The following is a 20,017-nucleotide window of genomic DNA, read 5'->3' on the forward strand; positions in this document are numbered from 1 at the left end:
AACAGATGTTAGCTAAGGGTGAATCTTCCTCAGCAAAAAAATAAAATAATAATCGTAATAGTACAGACACAATACAATTTAATTTTGAATCCATCTTCAAATCAGTATAATTTTAATATCGATGGAAAACCTGAATTAATGACACTTTATTAGCTAATTTGCTTTTTTATATTTTTTTAAATCTTGTTTAAGAAAAGTAATTAAATACACACTGATTTCTTTTTTAGTATTTTCCTTATGGTGGCTGATGGAAACTCTTTTTCTAAACTCTTCTTAATTACATCACAGACACTACGAGAGCAAGAAGAAGCCAGGAGAGCGATGGTGTTGAATACATTTTCATTTCCAAGCATTTGTTTGAGACAGATGTCCAAAATAACAAGTATGTGGAAGTTTTTAAGAATATTTGTGTGACTGTTGTTTTTTAAGCATGTGCCTATATGTGCAGTGTTAGCCAATTAAGGGTTCTCTTCCATTTGAAATGTATTCCCAATGTTTATACTTATATTTGAAACTGATAAAAAGGTGGTAATTCCATTAATAATTATCAATCTTCACCTGTCATTTTTAAATAACCTACAGCGGCTGCATTTCGGATAAGTTCAACGTGTAGGAATTATTTTGAAGAATGAAGGGAGGTTGCTAGTATATTATTGTGACCTCTTTCTACCCCACTTAGTGAATCTCAACATATAATTTGGACAGAATTTTATTTTGAAAGCTAACAGCTCACAGATCTCTAGTTCCACAGTCTCCTCCACACATGCTTCTCTCTCACTCATTGACTCTTCAAAACACTGAAATAATATTAATCATCTTGCTCATACCCTGTCCTCTCACTAACTCCAGGCCCCCTGCCCCCAGGTTTTCCATTTCCTTAAGCATGAATACTGTAGGGTATCAGAGAGCAGGGTGTGTTTTAATGCAGGGTTGTGGGATTTTATTGAAACATCAAAATGCTTTTTTTGTGTTTGGCACAGCAATCGTGTTTTTATAGCACATACTTGGTTCCATTAGCCACCAACCAGTTCCTCTCTCGTTCTGAAGCTGAGCTTGGTTATTCTGTAGTGTGCGGTGAAATTTCAGTAGTTTCTATTGTTCGGCTTATTCGCCATTTTATTGCATTGCATTAGTTCTAAAAAAGAGGTCATGGAAAACATTAGACTACTGCTGGCCTGAAGGACTTTTTTCTCCCGAAGTGTAATACAAGCAAGTGTTACTGATTTGAAAATGTAAAAGAGAAGATTTTTTAAAATTGACATTCTGGAGTACTTGGCCCTATTTATTTTATTAAACACAGTAAAATACACATTCAGCAAGAACAGCTTTTACCTATGAATTATGTCTTGCCACCAATATACTTTTTAGTTCACAAATGATTCTGATGCGTGTCTAATTTTCTACAGGTTTATTGAATATGGTGAATATAAAAACAACTACTACGGCACAAGTATAGACTCGGTTCGGTCTGTCCTGGCGAAAAACAAAGTTTGTTTGTTGGACGTTCAGCCTCATGTAAGTAAACAGTGAACCATTTAACACCCTTCTGGCCCGTGTAACCCACTTCGCTTCATGTGAGCATTTCAACAGAAGGTAAATCTGAAGTCTACTCACTTTTGGCTTATATATGGCTTTTCCAAGATGGCAAAAAGCATTTAAATGTAATTTGAGAAGTCTGGTGAAAAAACCCATATTATTAGAAAAGAGAAGTAGGGGAGGCCTCCAGATCTGTGTTTGTAACTCTTGTTTATATTCAGTTTTTGCCAAGTATAATGACTCTTGGATATTTCTTCAGTGTATTTTGTATTTAAAAAAATACGTTACAGGGGCCGGCCCCGTGCCCAAGTGGTTAAGTTCGCACACTCTGCCTTGGCGGCCCAGGGTTCACGAGTTCAGATCTTGGCCGGACCTACACACTGCTCATCAAGCCATTCTGTGGCAGCATCCCACATAGTGGAACTAGAATGACTTGCAACTAGGATATATAGTTTGTACTAGGGCTTTGGGGAGAAAAAGAGGAAGATGGGCCCTGAGCTAACATCTGTTGCCAATCTTCCTCACCAAAAAATAAAAAGTTACATTATATGTATAATGTATTATGTGTTGTTTATTATTATGAGTATTTAGAATATTTAACAGTGGACATTTTGGTTGTTGGTCTTCTGTCTTTGATTCTGGTTCTGTATCGATCCTGGAAGTGTAGACCCCCCATCTAGAGCTGTGGGGCACTTCACAGGAAGCATCCCACATGCAATCCTTTTTGCAGCTCGCGGGTAGATCTTTGCCTGGCACCCTGGGAACGCATGAACACTGTGAACTGAGAATGCCAGTGGATGAAGCCATGCAGTTCCTTCACAGCCACATATCCTCCAGCAGACAACCAACCCGTGGCATTTTCCTTGTTACCCAGGGGCCACAGATTCTCCCTCCACTGATGGTTACACGCTGGGCTGCACAACCTCCAAGAGCCAGAATGACCTGGAGAAGCCCTCCATTCCTCTTAAGGGAGATGAATCTGGAGCAGAAGAGTCCCAGGAATCACTGGGGCGGCTGACTCCTAACTTCAGCACCAGTGATGAAAGGGGCACCCCTGCTTATGCAGAACCTGTGTGCGCGTGTCCTGGGTCTAGTTCCCAGCTCTCTCAGCGTGGTTTCAACTCTGCGTTTGCAGGGCCTCACCAGCTCCTCTGTCGCCTGTCACCACCACCACCACCTCCCTCTCATGCACACACATAACCTGTCTGCTGAACCTTTCATGGAGTTTATGATTTATATTCATGTTCTGGAGAGGTCCTGACACACAGATTAAGACTATCCCCTAACTCTCACCGTTCATCAATCACCTTGATTATAGATGAGTCCCAGAAGCATAGTGTAAATAACATAAAATATTTCCTGGGGGAATGTTGACGAGCTCCATGGAAAGCAGGAGGCCTGTCCTTTTAGGACACTCTGAAGGGTGGAAAGAAAGAGAAAGAGGAGGCGAACTCATGCTGGAGATCAGGAAGAGGCTTAAATGGGATGGTTGGAAGAGTCATGTGCAGAATGTGATTAACTCGTAGTATCCTTTGAATATTTGATTCAAAAATCAATTTCATGGTATTTTTAGCTGCTTCAGTTCAATATTAATTAGGGCATATTTTAAAACATTTTTAAAGGCAAGTTACATCCTCTCGCTTCTTTTCAGGGGTATTTATCATATTTAACTGTCAACAACTGATTGAATAATAATATATTGAAAGAACTACTGCCCTTAATTAGAAAATAATTTTAAGGAATTTTTCCTTAGAAAGAAAATTCAGTTTTATTATAAAGCTCACTCATGACATGATGAAGAAACATAAGAAAACTTATTTTCTTTCTTGCAGACAGTGAAGCATTTAAGGACGCTGGAATTTAAGCCGTATGTGATATTTATAAAGCCCCCATCAATAGAGCGTTTGAGGGAGACAAGAAAAAATGCAAAGATTATTTCAAGCAGAGATGACCAAGGTGCTGCCAAGCCCTTTACAGTAAGTACGAAGGTGCTCGGTGAGGAGACAGAAGCAGAACTTAAACTCATACCGCAGTAGTGACCACCTTAGAAAGACTAGTATATATGTGTCGTGATCCAAAAACCTGTAAAAGAATTGTATTTAGGTACATACATTTTGAATGATTGCATTGTAATTGCTTTTCGTGCTTCTGTGGGTGGAGCTTTATATTACATTGACTCAAACTATTTTGTATGCTGTTATGCATACTTAAAAAATTTCTGTAGGCCAAGCATTTAGATAAAAGCTAGACCACTTCGTTTTCAGACTAGCCTTATTTCTAAAGGGAAAAATACCAAAGTCAGTGACTGTTATTCATTAGTAGTCTAAATGAAAAAGTTAATAATTTGCCTTTTTCGTCTCTGCATCAATAATCATATTTAGCATAATAAAAGAAAAAGCACCATTTTAGGTATAGGACAAGTAGACTTGTATTATTATTCAGTAATAGTATTTGTGTTTCCTGTGAGTGTTATTGGAAATGGCAGCTGTGGTATGTTAATGACTCTAATGACTTCCGGCAAGGCCTCTCCTTGTTTTTTGTTTTTAACCCTAAGATAATGTATTTACTTCAGGATCAAAAGTAAAAAGCAAAGAAATTAAATGTCAAGAGCTTCCTCCTCTCTTAAGTAATTCATATTTAACCTTTGTATTAATTTGTAAACTATTAATTGTGGTTGCAAAATACAGATGATGTTTTTCATTCCCAATATTTGATAAACACCTTTTCTCTAAAATACTGACAATACATGTCCATGCTGGGTAGGTCCTGTCTGATGTCGGTTCCTCGGGGCTCTGGGTTGACACTAAAGTTTCTGTCGTTGTAAAATCTTCTGACATTGAAATGTAGGCTCTGAAATTACTTCAGTATGTTGCAGTGTAAGGAGTTATTGTACTTACTATTTATAAATTTAAAGGTTTCTCGATAAAAGTAATAAATGATTACATTGTCTTAGGATTTGGCTCACTTACATTTATGGATATAGTTATATAGACTTGAGTCGTATAATCAACTAAACAGTTCTCCTCTTTCCCGTAGCTATTTTAATACTGAAATATCCCTATATTGATAAGTTATCAATTCAGGACTAATTATTCTGAAATTAAGGTATGGTGGGATTTTTGACTCTTGTCAGAGCAGTTTCGTTACAAGCAAATCAGAGAGATAGTATTAGAAATTATGACTTCTGAAGAACTTGGAGTTCAAGAGGGTGATTTTTCATTTCTGGCTGGGGTGAAAGAAGGAACATAGAACAGCATTGGATAAACCGGTTGTGGAATGTTGGCACTCATGTGAAGTGATGTAATTGCCTAGCTAACAATTTTTTTTTAAAACTTCCTTTTGTAGGAAGAAGACTTTCAAGAAATGATTAAATCTGCACAGATAATGGAAAGTCAATATGGTCATCTTTTTGACAAAATTATAGTAAATGATGATCTCACTGTGGCATTCAATGAGCTAAAAACAACTTTTGACAAATTGGAGACAGACACCCATTGGGTTCCAGTGAGCTGGTTACATTCATAACTAAGGGAAATTCCCATAATCATTTTTCTTTTGGTAGAGTGCATGATTAAATCAGTTACCGTTTTGGTGGGAGGGTTTTTTAGTCTATATCACTGCTATAGATGTGCAATCTTGGTTAAAACTGATTGTTGGTTTTGTTTGTATATTTTTACAGCTTTATTTCAAACACAATGTTTGAGTATAAGATCCCAAATCAAAATTTGCAGAGTACTATATTCTGAGCAAAGCTTTGAACCTTCTGGTTGTCTTTAATATACAGCTCTAGCTCCGAGATAAGGTTGAACTTTTTAGAGAGGCGTAGCTAGAGGATATATATTGGAGTTCAGCGCTTCAGCTGGACTCAGACATGGTCACTGCCATCAGGCTCGCATGTTAGCAGGAGAAGGTGTTAACTTGGCTGCCTTGAGCAGCTCCAGACAGAGGGGACAGCTTTGCTGTTTTTTTTGGTGGGTCATCATAGGTTCACCTGGGCTGGCAATAAGGAGGAGTCTTCCTACTATTCTAAAAGTACAACCTTTTTCTTACATATACACAATGTATTCACAGTGTGTACATTTAAAAATCTTAAAGGAATTACTGAAAATTTTCCTTAGTGACTGGTCTTCATGTTATAGCTTGAGAAGGCCATATGAATACATATAATGACTCAACAAATTTTAAACGTCTATCTTCCCTTATTAAATATTATTATACATATAACTAAAAACCTTTCCTTACAGCATTAACCTTAGTAAGAATGATGATATCTTGGGGCAAGTAATAATTACGAAAGATATTTTTATTTGTAAATCTTCAGACAACATTTATGGAGTCACCAAAAGGGTTTTTTTTTTAGCTGACTTTGGCTTTTCCCCATAAATTATAAGAATGTGATTCCTATTCTAAAAGTAAATGTTTTACATGTTACTGATATATACGTTAAATAAAATGTGATCATTTGTCACATATGTGCAATTGATCACCATGTATTGAAATTTCACTAACATGTATTTTAGAAAACTTTCCATGTAATGTTAATTTATTTCTTCATCATCAAAAGAATTCTTAACACTGGCTAGATACCATCCTAATCTTCCCATTTTTAAGGAATTTTAAGAAAGACTCTTATATTGTAGATATTTAGATGGGATCTCTCATTTTACTTAGATACTACTGATCTTCAGCAAGTAACTTATATCGCTCAAAATGCTAGAAATGTCCTGCCATTCTTGCACGCGGTAAGACCCTGCCAATCCAAAGTCATTGCATCTGTGACTTTCAAACAGAAAAAAAAGACTTTTTGTTGATTTGTAAAGAAAGTTTAGATGTCATGTTTAAAAAAAAATAGAATGTAGTAAAATTTTATATATTTATGAAATATTTGAAAGGCATATTTTTTTAATTATCAAATGGGGCTATTCATAAGATAAACTGATTGTATGTAAAGATGTCCTAATTTAAAATAGTAGTTTTATAAGTCAGGGTCAACATTCCATGTAAATATTTGACCTTATTTGTACACAGATAGATCCGCACGTGTTATTTGTGCACTGCACATTTGATAGCATTATCCACTGGATTTCCTTCAGACCTGTCAAATTTCATGTTAGAAACAGAGACAGAGACTACTGGACTGGCCTTGAACACCAAAATAGCTAGATAATTGATCAGACTAAATGTTACTTAACAACATCATCCAAACAGTGAGTTCCAAGTTTATTAGCTAAATAGCAAGCAATTTAGTTAAAAAAAAAAAAGTGGGGAAGAGGGCTGCCAAATCTGATATAAAGCCATCCTTTAACGTTGTGTGGCCGGTCTAAGAAAAGACAAGTCTTCCATACAGAGTTTGGGTAGAATATTCTCCTCTTGAACATTGACTAAAATTTCCCATAAATCAAGATTTCCTTTACAAAGAGTAATGGGAAATGTATAATAATTTAGGCAATCATCTGAATAATTTAGGCAGCCCACATTCTTTGTTCTGAAACACCTACATCGAGTTTTTTTTAATTTGCAGATAATTGCCTGAATTCTTTACTATGGGGTAGAGATAATAGTGGAAGGCAGTGGAAACTGAGTCCTTTGTATTGGTGGTGGTAACGGGGGTAATAAAAAGATAACTGTCCAGACCTTTCTCCCTTTTTACATTAGAGCTGAACAATATTCTTAAAATAAAAGGGGCACTTTGGCAATTTGAGAAATCTTTTTTCAGGTAGCAAACATGGTCTGCAAGTGACATTTACATGGCCATCTTGATGCTTAGCGATTTGGTTAAAATTTAATAAGGCAGGGCCAACTCCAAGGGCCTGTTGGTCACTGTAGCAAAAGGCCCTTGATTCTGTACTTTCTGCACCCCCAACCAGCAAGGAGACTCGCACATGCTCCCCTCACTCTACTAGTTCTTTCACCAGCTGGCACCCAAGACAGAGTGTCAGCCACTATTGAGAAAAGACGAATGTTTACATTTTTTAGGTCCATATATTTAAAATCCAAGATCAAGAAGGAAATTCTATATTCCCATGATTAACAAATTAGAGTAGGTTAAAAGTAAGGTGAAGTTGAAATCTAATTTTTTACTATTATTTTACTTACCAATATAGATGTTCTTGATATCCTTAAGGCTGGCATTCCTGGTATCACGTAGTGATTGAATGTATCTAAACTGTAATAATTTAAAGTTGACAAATGTGTAAACTTCTCAGATCTACAAAACTATGTTGTTAAAAGCTTCCTGAAGATATAGATTTTTATTATTTATTTTCTTTTTGACTAGTAAGGATTTATAAATAAATGTAATGGAAAACCTTTGATCTTAATAAAGTATCTTCAAATTATGTGTGTACTTTCTTGAAAATTGTTTTTGCACTTGGGTATCTTTTATATTGTTTCCCGTGGTGGAACAAATTCTGTTTTCTTCTGTGATACCTAGTATTTGAACTTGCCATGTCTAAAATTAAATTTCATATCGATTTCAATCAAACATTTATTGGCTTCCAGTTAGCTTGTTGGAGAGATGGAATTCACTAGTCTTGCTCTTACCCATACAGTGCAGACGTTTACAGATGTAGAGAAACCCAGTGGGATGGATGATCTGGGCCCATCCATGATGGGAGCGCCCTTCCCCCGCTCCTCCCCGTCAGGAATCAGAGTGTTATGCACATCCTCTTCAATAACAGTTGGGCAAAGCTAAACTTGTTCTGCTGTACATATGAGGACAAACTGCCACCTGCTTATACAGACAAGCTAATTAGTACTGGCCTTGCTTTAATAGTTGAGCCAATTAGCCTCAGCTCTGCTTCCACTGAAAGGCTGCACCGGGTAGCAGTTAGGAGCTTGGGGTCTGGAGCCAGAATTCTTGAGTTCAGATTCTGGTTTTGCCTACTACCAGCTTTGCAACCTTGAGAAAGTCATTTAATCTCGCTCGTCCTTATTTTCTCATCAGAAAAATGGAGATAATAATAGTGCTAAATAGCGTGATATTTAGGACTTGCTTCAGAATTCTCCAGCCATGAACAAAAAAAGGAATCAATGATGCGAAAATAATAATAATAATAGTGCTTACCTCATCGGATTATCGTGGGCATGAAATGAAAGACTTTTCCATGTAAAGTACTTGGAACAAAACCTGGAATACAAGTATCTAATAATTGAGCTCCTGTTTTGTAATGATCATTGTCACATCACAATTTTTTTTGTTTTTTTAAGATTTTATTTTTTCCTTTTTCTCCCCAAAGCCCCCAGGTACATAGTTGTGTATTCTTCGTTGTGGGTCCTTCTAGTTGTGGCATGTGGGACGCTGCCTCAGCGTGGTCTGACGAGCAATGCCATGTCCGCTCCCAGGATTCGAACCAACGAAACACCGGGCCGCCTGCAGCGGAGCACGCGAACTTAACCACTCGGCCACGGGGCCAGCCCCTCACATCACAATTTTTAAAAAACTATATAAAGATTCCTACTCTCACCCTAAATAAATAGTCCCTCTATTAATAAATTCACTGGGAGTGTCCTAATAATTTCTTACAAACTTTATTATTAAAAAAAAATTCCATTACTTCCAAGTGATACATCAGGACCTAATTAAATAATCCTCAATAGGAATTTTTTTATTTTTAAGATTTTTTATTTTTAAAACTATTTGAAAAATTTTTATTAGCCACTGTTATGCAATGTAATTGATATCAATTTAACAGAAATGTCCATTAATTGTATTAATGCCCTTTCTTCTGCTACCACCCTTCCTTTCCAGATGCTTGCTCATTACACTTAAGCTTCTAGAGGGCAGGAAACATTCTGTTTTCTAACAGCTATCTTATACGCATACACCTGCAGAGGCCTAAAGACTGCCAGACCAAATTGTACTTATTAATCATCAGTGATGAATCCTCACAACTACCTTACGTGGAAGACAGGATCTTCCTATTTTACAGTTGAGAAAACAGAGGCGGGGCTTAACTACCTTGCCGAAGGTGACAAAGTGATGCGTAGTGGAGTCAGCGTTTGACTCATGGCCTGGCTGCCTCCAACTCCATGCTATTTTCACTGCAGTGTGCTTCCTGGTGATGCTGTAACTTGAGCTAAAGCTGGAAACAGGTGAGATTGGTAATTAGGAGAGTGATTGTTCATCCTTTTTATGCATATGCAGTTTACAAAGCGTTTTCTCAGAACACTGTTGCTTAATCAGGCATAACTTGATGTCTCTATGCCTGTATGAGTGGGTCAACCTTCATACAGCGGCTACTATCAGAGCATACAAAAACTTATATAGCATAGTATGTGATTTTCTGTTTAGTCTCCCTGAGTCCCAGTCCTTAGTGATGAACCATGATTGGTCTAAGTCGGTCATGACAGTCTCTGCGGGGATTGATCTGAGCTGGTCATGCTGCTCCAATTCCAGGTTACGTCTGTTGGAGGAGCTATGAGTAAGAGTTGTTTCCCTGATTTAAACAACTGCATGAGGTAAAAATCTTTTATGCCCCTGCCCCCATCCTTCCTGTTTGAGATGCTTGAATTACATGGTGCTGCTTACCAATATGACAGCCATAATCCTACCCTAAACCAGAGGGTGATAAAGGCCAATCTATGGAGGATGACCAAGAAGAAAAAGGAAGATTTTAGTCCATAAAATCATTGAACTGCTGAACCAATCCTAGGACCTCCTTCTCATTGCTGAATAAACAGTAAATGTTCTTATGCACTATTGGTGGGAATGTAAATTAGTGCAGCCACTATGGAAAACAGTATGGAGGGTCCTCAAAAAATTAAAAATAGAACTACCAGGACTGGCCCGGTGGCGTAGCAGTTAAGTACACACACTCTGCTTCAGCACCTTGGGGTTCACTGGTTCAGTTCCTGGGCACAGACCTAGCACCACTTATCAAGCCATGCTATGGCAGGCATCCCACATATAAAATAGAGGAAGGTGGGCACAGATGTTAGCTCAGGGACAGTCTTCCTCAGCAAAAAGAGGAGTATTGGCAGTGGATGTTAGCTCAGGGCCAAACCTCAAAAAAAAAAAAAAAAATAGAACTACCATATGATCCAGCAATTCCACATCTGGGCATATATCTGAAATGAAATCACTATCTCAAAGAGATATCTGTACCCCACGTTCACTGCAGCATCATTCACAATAGCCAAGACAAGGAAACAACATGTGTCCACCAACATGAATGGATAAAGAATGGAGATATAGATATATAGAGATACAAGAATATTATTTAGCCATCAAAAGAGGAAATTCTCCCTTTTGTGACAATATGGATGGACCTTCAGGGCATTATGCTAAGTGAAATAAGTCAGAGAAAGACAAATAAGTTCTCACTTATATGGAATCTAAAAAAGCTGAACTCCTAGAAATAGAAGGTGGAATGGTAGTTGCCAGGGGGTGGGGGAAATGGGGAGATGTTGATCAAAGGGTACAAACTTCCAGCTATACGATAAGTTTCTGGGGATCTAATGTCCAGCGTAGTGACTGTGGTCAACAGTACTCTATTATATACTTGAAAGTTGCTCAGAGAGTAGATCTTCAATGTTATCACCACACAGGAAAAGGTAATTATGTGAGGCGATGGAGGTGTTCACCAACATTGTGGTAATCATTTCACAGTACATATGTATCAAGTCAAAACATTCTACACCTTAAACTTACATAATCATGTATGTCAATTAGATCTCAATAAAGCTGGAAAAAAAGTGTTCTGCTGGTTAAGTCACCATTAGACTGTTGTTTACTTGCTGCTGAAAGCACTCCTAAGGGAAAGCACTATCCATGAGCAACTCAGGCCATCCCAAATATTTTTCTTTTTGCTCACCTCTCACATACCCCGCAGTGACATACTGATTGAACTTTAAAACACTCTGGAGGGCGTCTGCCAGCATCTGTGTTGGCACACCTGTGCTGGGTCACAACAATGGCTGCCACCAGTGTCTTGGTCTCTGGAGAGGTCTCACCTCTCACTGAGATGCACCCAGAGCCTTCTGGGTGGATATCTAATCATACCAGCTCATATGCTGAAGACTACCCTTCCTCCATTGAATTGCCTTTGCACCTTGGTCAAAAATCAGTTGTCTAAATATGTGTGAGTTTATTTCTGAACTCCCTATTCTCATCAGTTGATTGTCTTGATGCCAAAACCACATGGTCTTTATTATTATAGCTTTATAATAAGTCAAAGTCAAATACTGCAAGTCCTTCAACTGTGTTCTCCTTTTTCAAGTTCGTTTTGGCTGTTTTAGGTCCCTTGCATTTCCATGTGAATTATACTTGTCAATTTTCACTAAAAAGCCTACTAGAATTTTGATTAGGATAGCACTGATCTATAGATCAATTTGGGGAGAATTGACTCCTTAAAAATATATAGTTCTTTGATCTATAAACATATCTCTCCGTTTATTTGGGTCATGTTTATTTTATCTGAGCAATGTTTTATAGTTTTCAATGTACAGAGCTTGTACATCTTTCATCAAATTTATCCTGAAGTTTATTTTTTGATGCTATTGAAATGGTATTTTTAAAAATTTTAATTTGACTGCTCATTGAACACAGAAATAGAATTGATTTTGTTTTCTGCAACATTGTTAAACTCACTTCTTAGTTCCAGTAGATTTTTTTTTGTAGATTCCATGGGATTTTCTGTATAAATGATCATGTCATCTGTGAATAAAGACAGTTTTATTTCTTCCTTTCCAAAAAAAAACACTGGAACCTATAGGTTGGACCAAAGCAAGAGACTGCACTTAAATTTTATTTTTCTTGGGTTGCACTCTTTTTTCCTCCACAATATGGATAAGAACTTAAGCTTAAAATTCAAGTTCGGAGAAAGTTCTTATGTTTTTGGATTTACAAATTCATCACGGTTGTGAGTCTACCATCTTGAACGAGGTATTACCTATTTGTTTCACTTGACTTGGGCAACAGTGATACCAAAAGGTTCCGTTTGTTGAGCCTTTGCTCTTCCCCAGGCACTCTGCTAATTAGTATGTGAACATAAAAAAGATCTAAATGGAAATAGATTTAAATAACTACGGTTACAAAGCAACATAATTGCTGTAAATGTTAAAGAAAAGCTATATAGTTGAAAGTAATAACTTATGAAATATATCAGGAATGTAGAAGATACCCAAACGACTGAAGATGGGAGAGGGAAGGAAGCAATATAAATGTTCTTAAATATAAGTTCGATTATTATTTAAGAATTTGAAGGCAATCACCTGTGGGACTAAAAGTAAATACAAAGAGGAATCAAAAGCAATCCGTTAAATGATACGACGGCAACAAGGCTCGATGATTCTCTCGTTACAGATTTCAATGGTGTAAACTCACACATTAAGAGCACTTTTCAACTCCATCAGAAATTGATGCCAACCATACACTTCCAGAAGAGAAAGAGGATTGGCGACAATGTGCTAGGCAGATGCAAACAAAAAGCAGAGGGCACAATAATATTATCAAAGGTGAATTCAATGTTTATTAATTGGGTCAAAAGTCATTTTTTTGGTCATCAATAGTGTAAGCGTTGAAGACGTAAAGCAAAGACTTGAGAAGTGTGATCAACAAAATCACATTATTTGGTAATTTTTAAAACAAAAAGACATTGAAGAAAAGTGCTTATAGAAGGTCCAAATACCATAATCTTCAGGCTGATCTCCCAGCCTTGAAAAGAATGCTTTGTCCTGCAAACTGAGGTTACACTTTCTATTCGATAATCTCATTGTGTTTGCAAAACACAATCCTAAAGTAGGCCATAAGAAAAGCCTCATTAAATTCTCAAATATTTAAATACTTCAAGTTACATTTTATGACCACAGTCCGACAAAACTAAAAGTAAATAACAAATAGAAACAAAACCACCTCCCCGAGAAAGACAAAAAAAAATTTTAAAGCATTTTGATCATTGAAGAAATAAAAATGAAACTGCAGATAATTTGGAAAATAACAATGAAACTATCAGCATCTATGGAATGTCGCCAAAACTGAGCTCAGGAAAATTTGTTGCTTTAAAAGCTATCCCAAGGAAAAAAATAAAAATAAACATTGGCCCAAGCAACTCGGGAAAGAATAACATGAGTGATATTTTGGCTAGGTTATAATATACACTGAATTTTCCAGGAATGCACTTCCATGTAAATCAAAGGAAGATTGTACTTCATTTTTTTCAGAACTTGACCAAGAGTTTTTCACCATGTTGGAACATCACATCACTAATGGCAATACCACTCGTGGCGTCTGACTCTCCAATGCAGCGTGTCAGTACACACCTGCTGTGGCGTGTGCAGCGGCTGCATCCATTTGATTACTGTTGTCTTTAGGGAAGTGCCGCTTGAGCATTTACAGATCAAAATGGGTGTTATTTTACTTTCAATTGGTTTTATTTCTCCCTTACTTTACAGTGGGGTTTCTTTTTAACTTTGCAGATTAACTATGGATTTCATCTCAGGATAGCAAAAGGGATATTACAAAATTTCTCCTGCAGAAAGGGATCACTGAGCATGACAGGGCCGATTATTGCTGCTTCAGATGCAAAGTCATTGAAATCCCACCTATTCTGCATCCTTTGAGTTTCACTGCTCATCCTGTTTTAACATTGTATTGTGATATGGTTAATATGTAACTGACCGTAAATTGGTACTCTTGGAGATACTGCTGCTATGCACGGGCTGCTGAAAAAGAAAATAAAGTTAAAAATATTTTCAAAAAATATGTGATAGGATTGAATAAAATAATGAACATTACTGCAGACCTAAATGTTAAATTAAAAGATCAAGCTGATAGGGGCTGGCCCCGTGGCTGAGTGGTTAAGTTCACGCGCTCCGCTGCAGGCGGCCCAGTGTTTCGTTAGTTCGAATCCTGGGCGCGGACATGGCACTGCTCATCAAACCACGCTGAGGCAGCGTCCCACATGCTACAACTAGAAGGACCCACAACGAAGAATATACAACTATGTACTGGGGGGCTTTGTAGAGAAAAAGGAAAAAAATAAAATCTTTAAAAAAAAAAAAAAAGATCAAGCTGATAGACTCTCCTAGAACATAATTTAAAAAGGATAAGGGATGAATGTTGAGAAACATGTTGAGACATGGAAAGTAGCTCCCAGAGATCCAGTATCCATCTAGTAGTATTTCCCATTAGGAGAAAATGAAGCTAAAGACATGCAATAAACCATAGAATAAATTTCTCTAAATTGAAGATACATCTTCAGATTTAAAGATCCAGATACTTCTTCCCTAAATTTGTGAACCTCAGCAATAGAGAGAATCCCATAACCTGGGACAGAGACAAAGAGAGAGAGGGAGAGAGTGACTGAGATGTTACCTACAGAGAAATGAAAAGTCTGCTGGACATGAAACATTTCGTCTGCAACAGGATATTAAATGACAAGGACACGTATGTACTGTGGGGGAAAATGAGCCCAGAGTTCTATAGCCAGCCAGACCATCATTCAAGAGTGATAATAAAAGATTCACTTGGACATAGAAGGACTTAGACATTTTTACCACCCCTATATTATTCCTGGAAGAAAAGACTCAAGGATACACTCAAAGAGGAACGAGTGAATAAAACCAACAGTGGTAAGTAAGATAATCAGCAAAACTTAAGCAAGTTAAAGTTTAAAGTGATAAATAAGATAAACAGACAATACTTATGAAATGGATTTGGGCTCAAATCACTGCTATACCACTTCTTAGCTATGTTATCGCATTCAAATTACTCATCCTCTCTTCCTTATCTGTAAAGAAGTAATAATAACAGGATGAACACAGTAGGTTTCATTGAGATGCTCTAGATAAAGCCCTTAGCACAGTGTTGACATCTGGTAAATGTTTAATAGATATTAGCTATTATTATATAGATGGTGATCTTTAAATTGCTAAAACATTTTTGGAGGACAATTTTGAGTTTCCATTAAAACTTAAAATACACATGCTCTTAGACCAAGCAGTTTCATTTGCACACTCATATCTGTTCAGAAAAGTTAATTGCAGTAGAATTTATTATGGAAAAAATTATAATCAACCTTACTATCATCAGTAAGAGAATGATAAACAATAGTATAATATGGTTTTGACTATTATGCCCCTATTTTAAAATAGGTGATTCTTTTTGTACGATTTCATTATAATGTACATATAAATAATGTGTATATATCGACGTGGAAGAATGTTACATTCTTGTGTGGAAAGCTATGTGTATAAATGGTATGGAAAGGTCCAAACCAGCTGTTAATGGGGGTGCCCCTGGGGAGAGGGGAGGTGTCGGAGAGGAGAGCTCTCGCTTCTTCGTATATACTTTTCTGTGTTACCTGAACAGTTTTTTATTTAGCGTGTTCTACTTTTGTAGCTCAATTTTTAAAAAAATGACTAAGTGCCTCACAACAATCACATCTCAACTTTAGGTACAACATATTCTAAAAGTTCCCTGTTCTGTAGAAAGTGTGCCCTGATGTAGAAGCCAGTGGATGAGGTATGATGGATTTCACCTGCCCTCATTAGAATGGTGAGGTTCATCTGAGCCCCATTTTGAGCTCCTGATGTACTATGAAGGTCAATGTTTAAACACCTGTTCTCCCGGGTCCCTTTCCTTTACTCTTTGTATTCTGTCCACCAAGGTGATGTTTCTTAAGTTTCCACCTTTTTCAGTTTTGTTCTTTCCTATAGGCTTTCCCTGGACAGTCTCACTTACCCCATGGCTGCATCTACTGGAAAGTAGGACAGCACTAACATCTGTTGGGCACATACTTTGTTCTAGGAACTTTTAACAAGTTTCCTTATTCACTGCTCCCAACAATCTGAAAGAAAGTGATATCCTCGTTCTACAAACAAGAAAAGGGAGATGAATAGAATCTAAGAAACTTGGCCAAAGTCATACAGCCAGTAAATGGTAGACAACAGCATTTAAACTCCAAGTTGTCTGATTCCCGAACCATGTTTTACCAGCCTTTAAACCATAATGTCTCTACATTTAATCACACTGACTGTGATTATTTGTTTATATGTTCAGGCGTGATCCCTGTTCACTCTGTGCCTCGGTTTTCTCACCTGTAAAGTGTAGATAATAATAATGCCCCCCTGGTAGGACTGTGATGAAGCTCAATCCTGAGTTAACACTTGTGAGGGTGCTCAGAACTGTGCTTGGCACATAGCGAAGGCTATATAGGTGTTTGTTTTCTTGAAAGCTAGACCCTCATTTCCAAGTGAATCAGATTTCCTCGATTAACTCTCATATGCAAAAATGGTCACCTGCCAGTTCTATCACGGAGACATGTCTTCTTAAACCACTGCCACTGCCTTAGCATCTCTTGCTAGACATACTCCAATACCCCCAAACCGGCCCCTCTTCTGCAGTTTGGCCCTGGTGTGATTCATCCTCAATATTTCCTGCTTGAGTGATTTTTCTAAAACAAATTTGATTATGACACTCGCTTAAATTTCTTCAGTGTCTTATAACTCCCTAATAAACAATGGGCAAAATATTTGAACAGACACTTCAGAAAAGAAAATATACAAATGGCCAATAAGCGTATAAGAAGATGCTCAACATCATTAGTCAACAGGGAAATGTAAACTGAAACTACAATGAGATACCCCTACACACCTATTAGGTTGGTTAAAATTAAAAAGGCTGACCTTGCTAAGTTATGGCAAAGGTATGAAGCAACTGGAACTCTCATATATTGCTGGAGGGAAGGAAAAATGGTTCAGCTACTTTGGAAAAGAATTTTGCAATTTCTTAAGTTAAACATACTCATATCATATAATGCAGTCATTCCACTCCTAGATATTCACCAAAGAGAAACAAAAGCGTATAGTGACATAAAGACATGCAAACAAATGTCCATGTCAGCATTATTTGTAATAGCCCCAAACTGGAAACAATCTAAATGTCTATCAACAGGCAAAAGCATAAACAAATTACTGTATATCAGTACAGTGGGATAGAACTCCACAATGACACACAGTAAACTAAGGAAACAAGCAACAACATGGATGAATCTCAAAATTGCCATGCTGAATCAAAGAAGCCAGATGAGAAAAGAGAACGTATCATATGATTCCATTTGTAGAAAATTCAAAGTAATCTACAATGGCAGAAAGCAGATCAGTGGTTGCCAGGGTGGAATAGGAAGGAACAGAGGGATTACAAAAGGGCACCATGAAACTTTTGGGGATAATGGATGTGTTCCTTATTTTAACTGTGGTGATAACTTCACATGTGTATGCATTTATCAAAACTCCATCAAACTATACACTTTAAATATTTGTACTATGCAGTGTCTTGTACTTAAATTTTATCGCAATACAGTTGTAAAGAAAAAAATAGATAAATTCTGAAAGAAAAAAATCCCATACACGCATAGGAAATTGTCTCCAAGGCACCTATGACAAAAAATAAGACAAAATAACCCAATGCTGGTATAAAAAGTTTTTCCTGATCCATTCCTTGCTGGATTTTGACCCTCATTTCCATCCACAGGGCACTCAAGCACCTCATACATATCCAGATGAGCACTGGTCAGATTGCACTGTATTATTTGTCTGCCCCCTGCCTCCCTGTCTCTGCAGGATCAATGCAGAAAAGGCTTAGTTATATTAGATTCCTCTCTCCCCCCTGCAATGCCTGGCATCTCAATAATTTGTGGGAAGGTGGGAGGAATAATGGAAATGTATTTAACCAGACAATGGAAGACCATTTGGTAGTCTCTGAAAGTGCAGCCCCATGTAGCTGATATTTTAGACTTATGGTTAGGTTTTTGAGAAAGAAGGAAAATTACCTTGTAACTTTTCACATTGAGGTCTTCAGCTGGTGGAAATATGCAAGGCCGTTATCCAGCAGACTGCCATTTCCTGCCATGAGGTATAAATACCAACTATAATGAAAATGCGGGGCCAGGTTCTCTCAAAAATTAGAGAATAAAAATCTGGTCCCTCATTTTCAGGCACATTTTATAATCCATTATGAGTTAGAGGATATTCTAGAACTTGCAGCTAGCTGAGCTGAGCAAAATATTTTTATAAAGTATAATTCTTTTATCCCCATATTCCCTAAAGATCATTTCCTTTTAACAACTTATTTTTTTCCACCGATAGTTTTATATTCCTGAAAAAAAAATACTGTTGGGGCTCAGCCCTTATAAGGCAGGCTGGCAGGAGACATTCTAATATACAAAAAATTATTTCGTTGAGATTTTTTTTCTCTTAACCTCTTCACCTTATATATCTAAATTTGAACTCACATTCCCACCAAAACTCCTCCACTCTCTGTATTCGCCACCTTAGTTAATGGCTCCACCGTCCCTCCAATGTGTCTAGCTTGAACTCTCCCAGTCTACCCTCACTTCTCCCTGTTCTTCACCGCGGGAGGCAGAATTCTGAGATGACCTCTAGCATCTCCATCCTCTGATACGGACACACTCCCAGTTGTTTAATCAAACACTGATTTAGGTGCTGCTGTAAAAGGTTTTGGGAGATGCAATTAAGGTTCCAAATCAATTGACTTTAAGAAAGGGAGATTCTCCTGGGCTAACCAGGTATCCCCTTAAAAGGGACTGGACATTTCCTGAAGAAGAGATTGGAAGTATGAGACGGATTTGATACGAGGGAGATTTTCTGTTGCTGGCTTTGAAGATGGATGGGACCACATGGCAATGAATGGTAAGTGGCCTCTAGGAGCTGAGAGCAGGCCCCTACTCACAGGAAGAAGCTAAGACCTCAGTCTGGGAACTGCAAGGAACTGAATTTTGCCAACAACCACATAAGCTCAGAAGAGGACCCTGAGCTCCAGAGGAGATGAGCAGTAAGCCCTGCTAATATCTTGACTGTGGCCTTCCAAGACTCTGGAAAGAGAACTCAGCCACGCCATGTCTGGACTTCTAACCTGCAGAACTATGAGCTAAAAATGAGTGTTGTTTTAAACTGCCACACAAGAATAGAAAACTAGCACATTCACCCCCTCCATACATTTAGCCACTGAATCCTATCAGAAATCTCTTCCTTCTCTCTCTCTCTCTTTTATTTCATTGTAGTAAGAACACTTAACACAAGATTTACCCTAAACAAATTTTTAAGTGTACAATACATTATTGTTATCTATAGGCTACAATGTTGTACAACAGATCTTTAAACTTAGTCATCTTGCAAAACTGAAAATTTTATACCTGTTGATTAGCAACTTCCCATTTTCCCCTTCCGCCAGCCCCTGGAAACCACCACTGTATTCTTTGCTTCTATGAGTTTGACTATTTTAGATACCTCATAGAAGTGGAATTGTGCAATATTTGTCCTTCTATGACTGGCTTATTTCACTTAGCATAACATCCTCAAGGTTCATCCACATTGTCGAATATTCCCTGGTTTCCTCCTCTTTTAAGGCTGGATACTCCATTGTATGTATATACCACATTTTAAAAAATCCATTCTTCCATTGATGGACATTTAGGTTGTTTCTGCATCTCAGCTATTGTGAATGGTGCTGCAATGAACA

General features: G+C 37.5%; 1 protein-coding gene across 1 annotated transcript in view; it reads left to right on the forward strand.

The window, feature by feature from the left end:
• MPP7 (MAGUK p55 scaffold protein 7) overlaps positions 1–7,874 on the forward strand; it is a 240,700-nt gene extending 232,826 nt beyond the window's left edge. The window contains exons 14-17 of the mRNA XM_014859082.3: positions 289–382; positions 1,407–1,515; positions 3,369–3,512; positions 4,882–7,874. Coding sequence (XP_014714568.3) covers positions 289–382; positions 1,407–1,515; positions 3,369–3,512; positions 4,882–5,061 — 527 coding nt within the window. The 3' untranslated portion in view covers positions 5,062–7,874. The remainder of the gene's footprint in view (positions 1–288; positions 383–1,406; positions 1,516–3,368; positions 3,513–4,881) is intronic.
• Positions 7,875–20,017: the final 12,143 nt, after the last annotated feature.

The sequence above is a fragment of the Equus asinus genome, chromosome 29, assembly GCF_041296235.1.
Source record: "Equus asinus isolate D_3611 breed Donkey chromosome 29, EquAss-T2T_v2, whole genome shotgun sequence".
NCBI classification, from domain to species: Eukaryota; Metazoa; Chordata; class Mammalia; order Perissodactyla; family Equidae; genus Equus; species Equus asinus.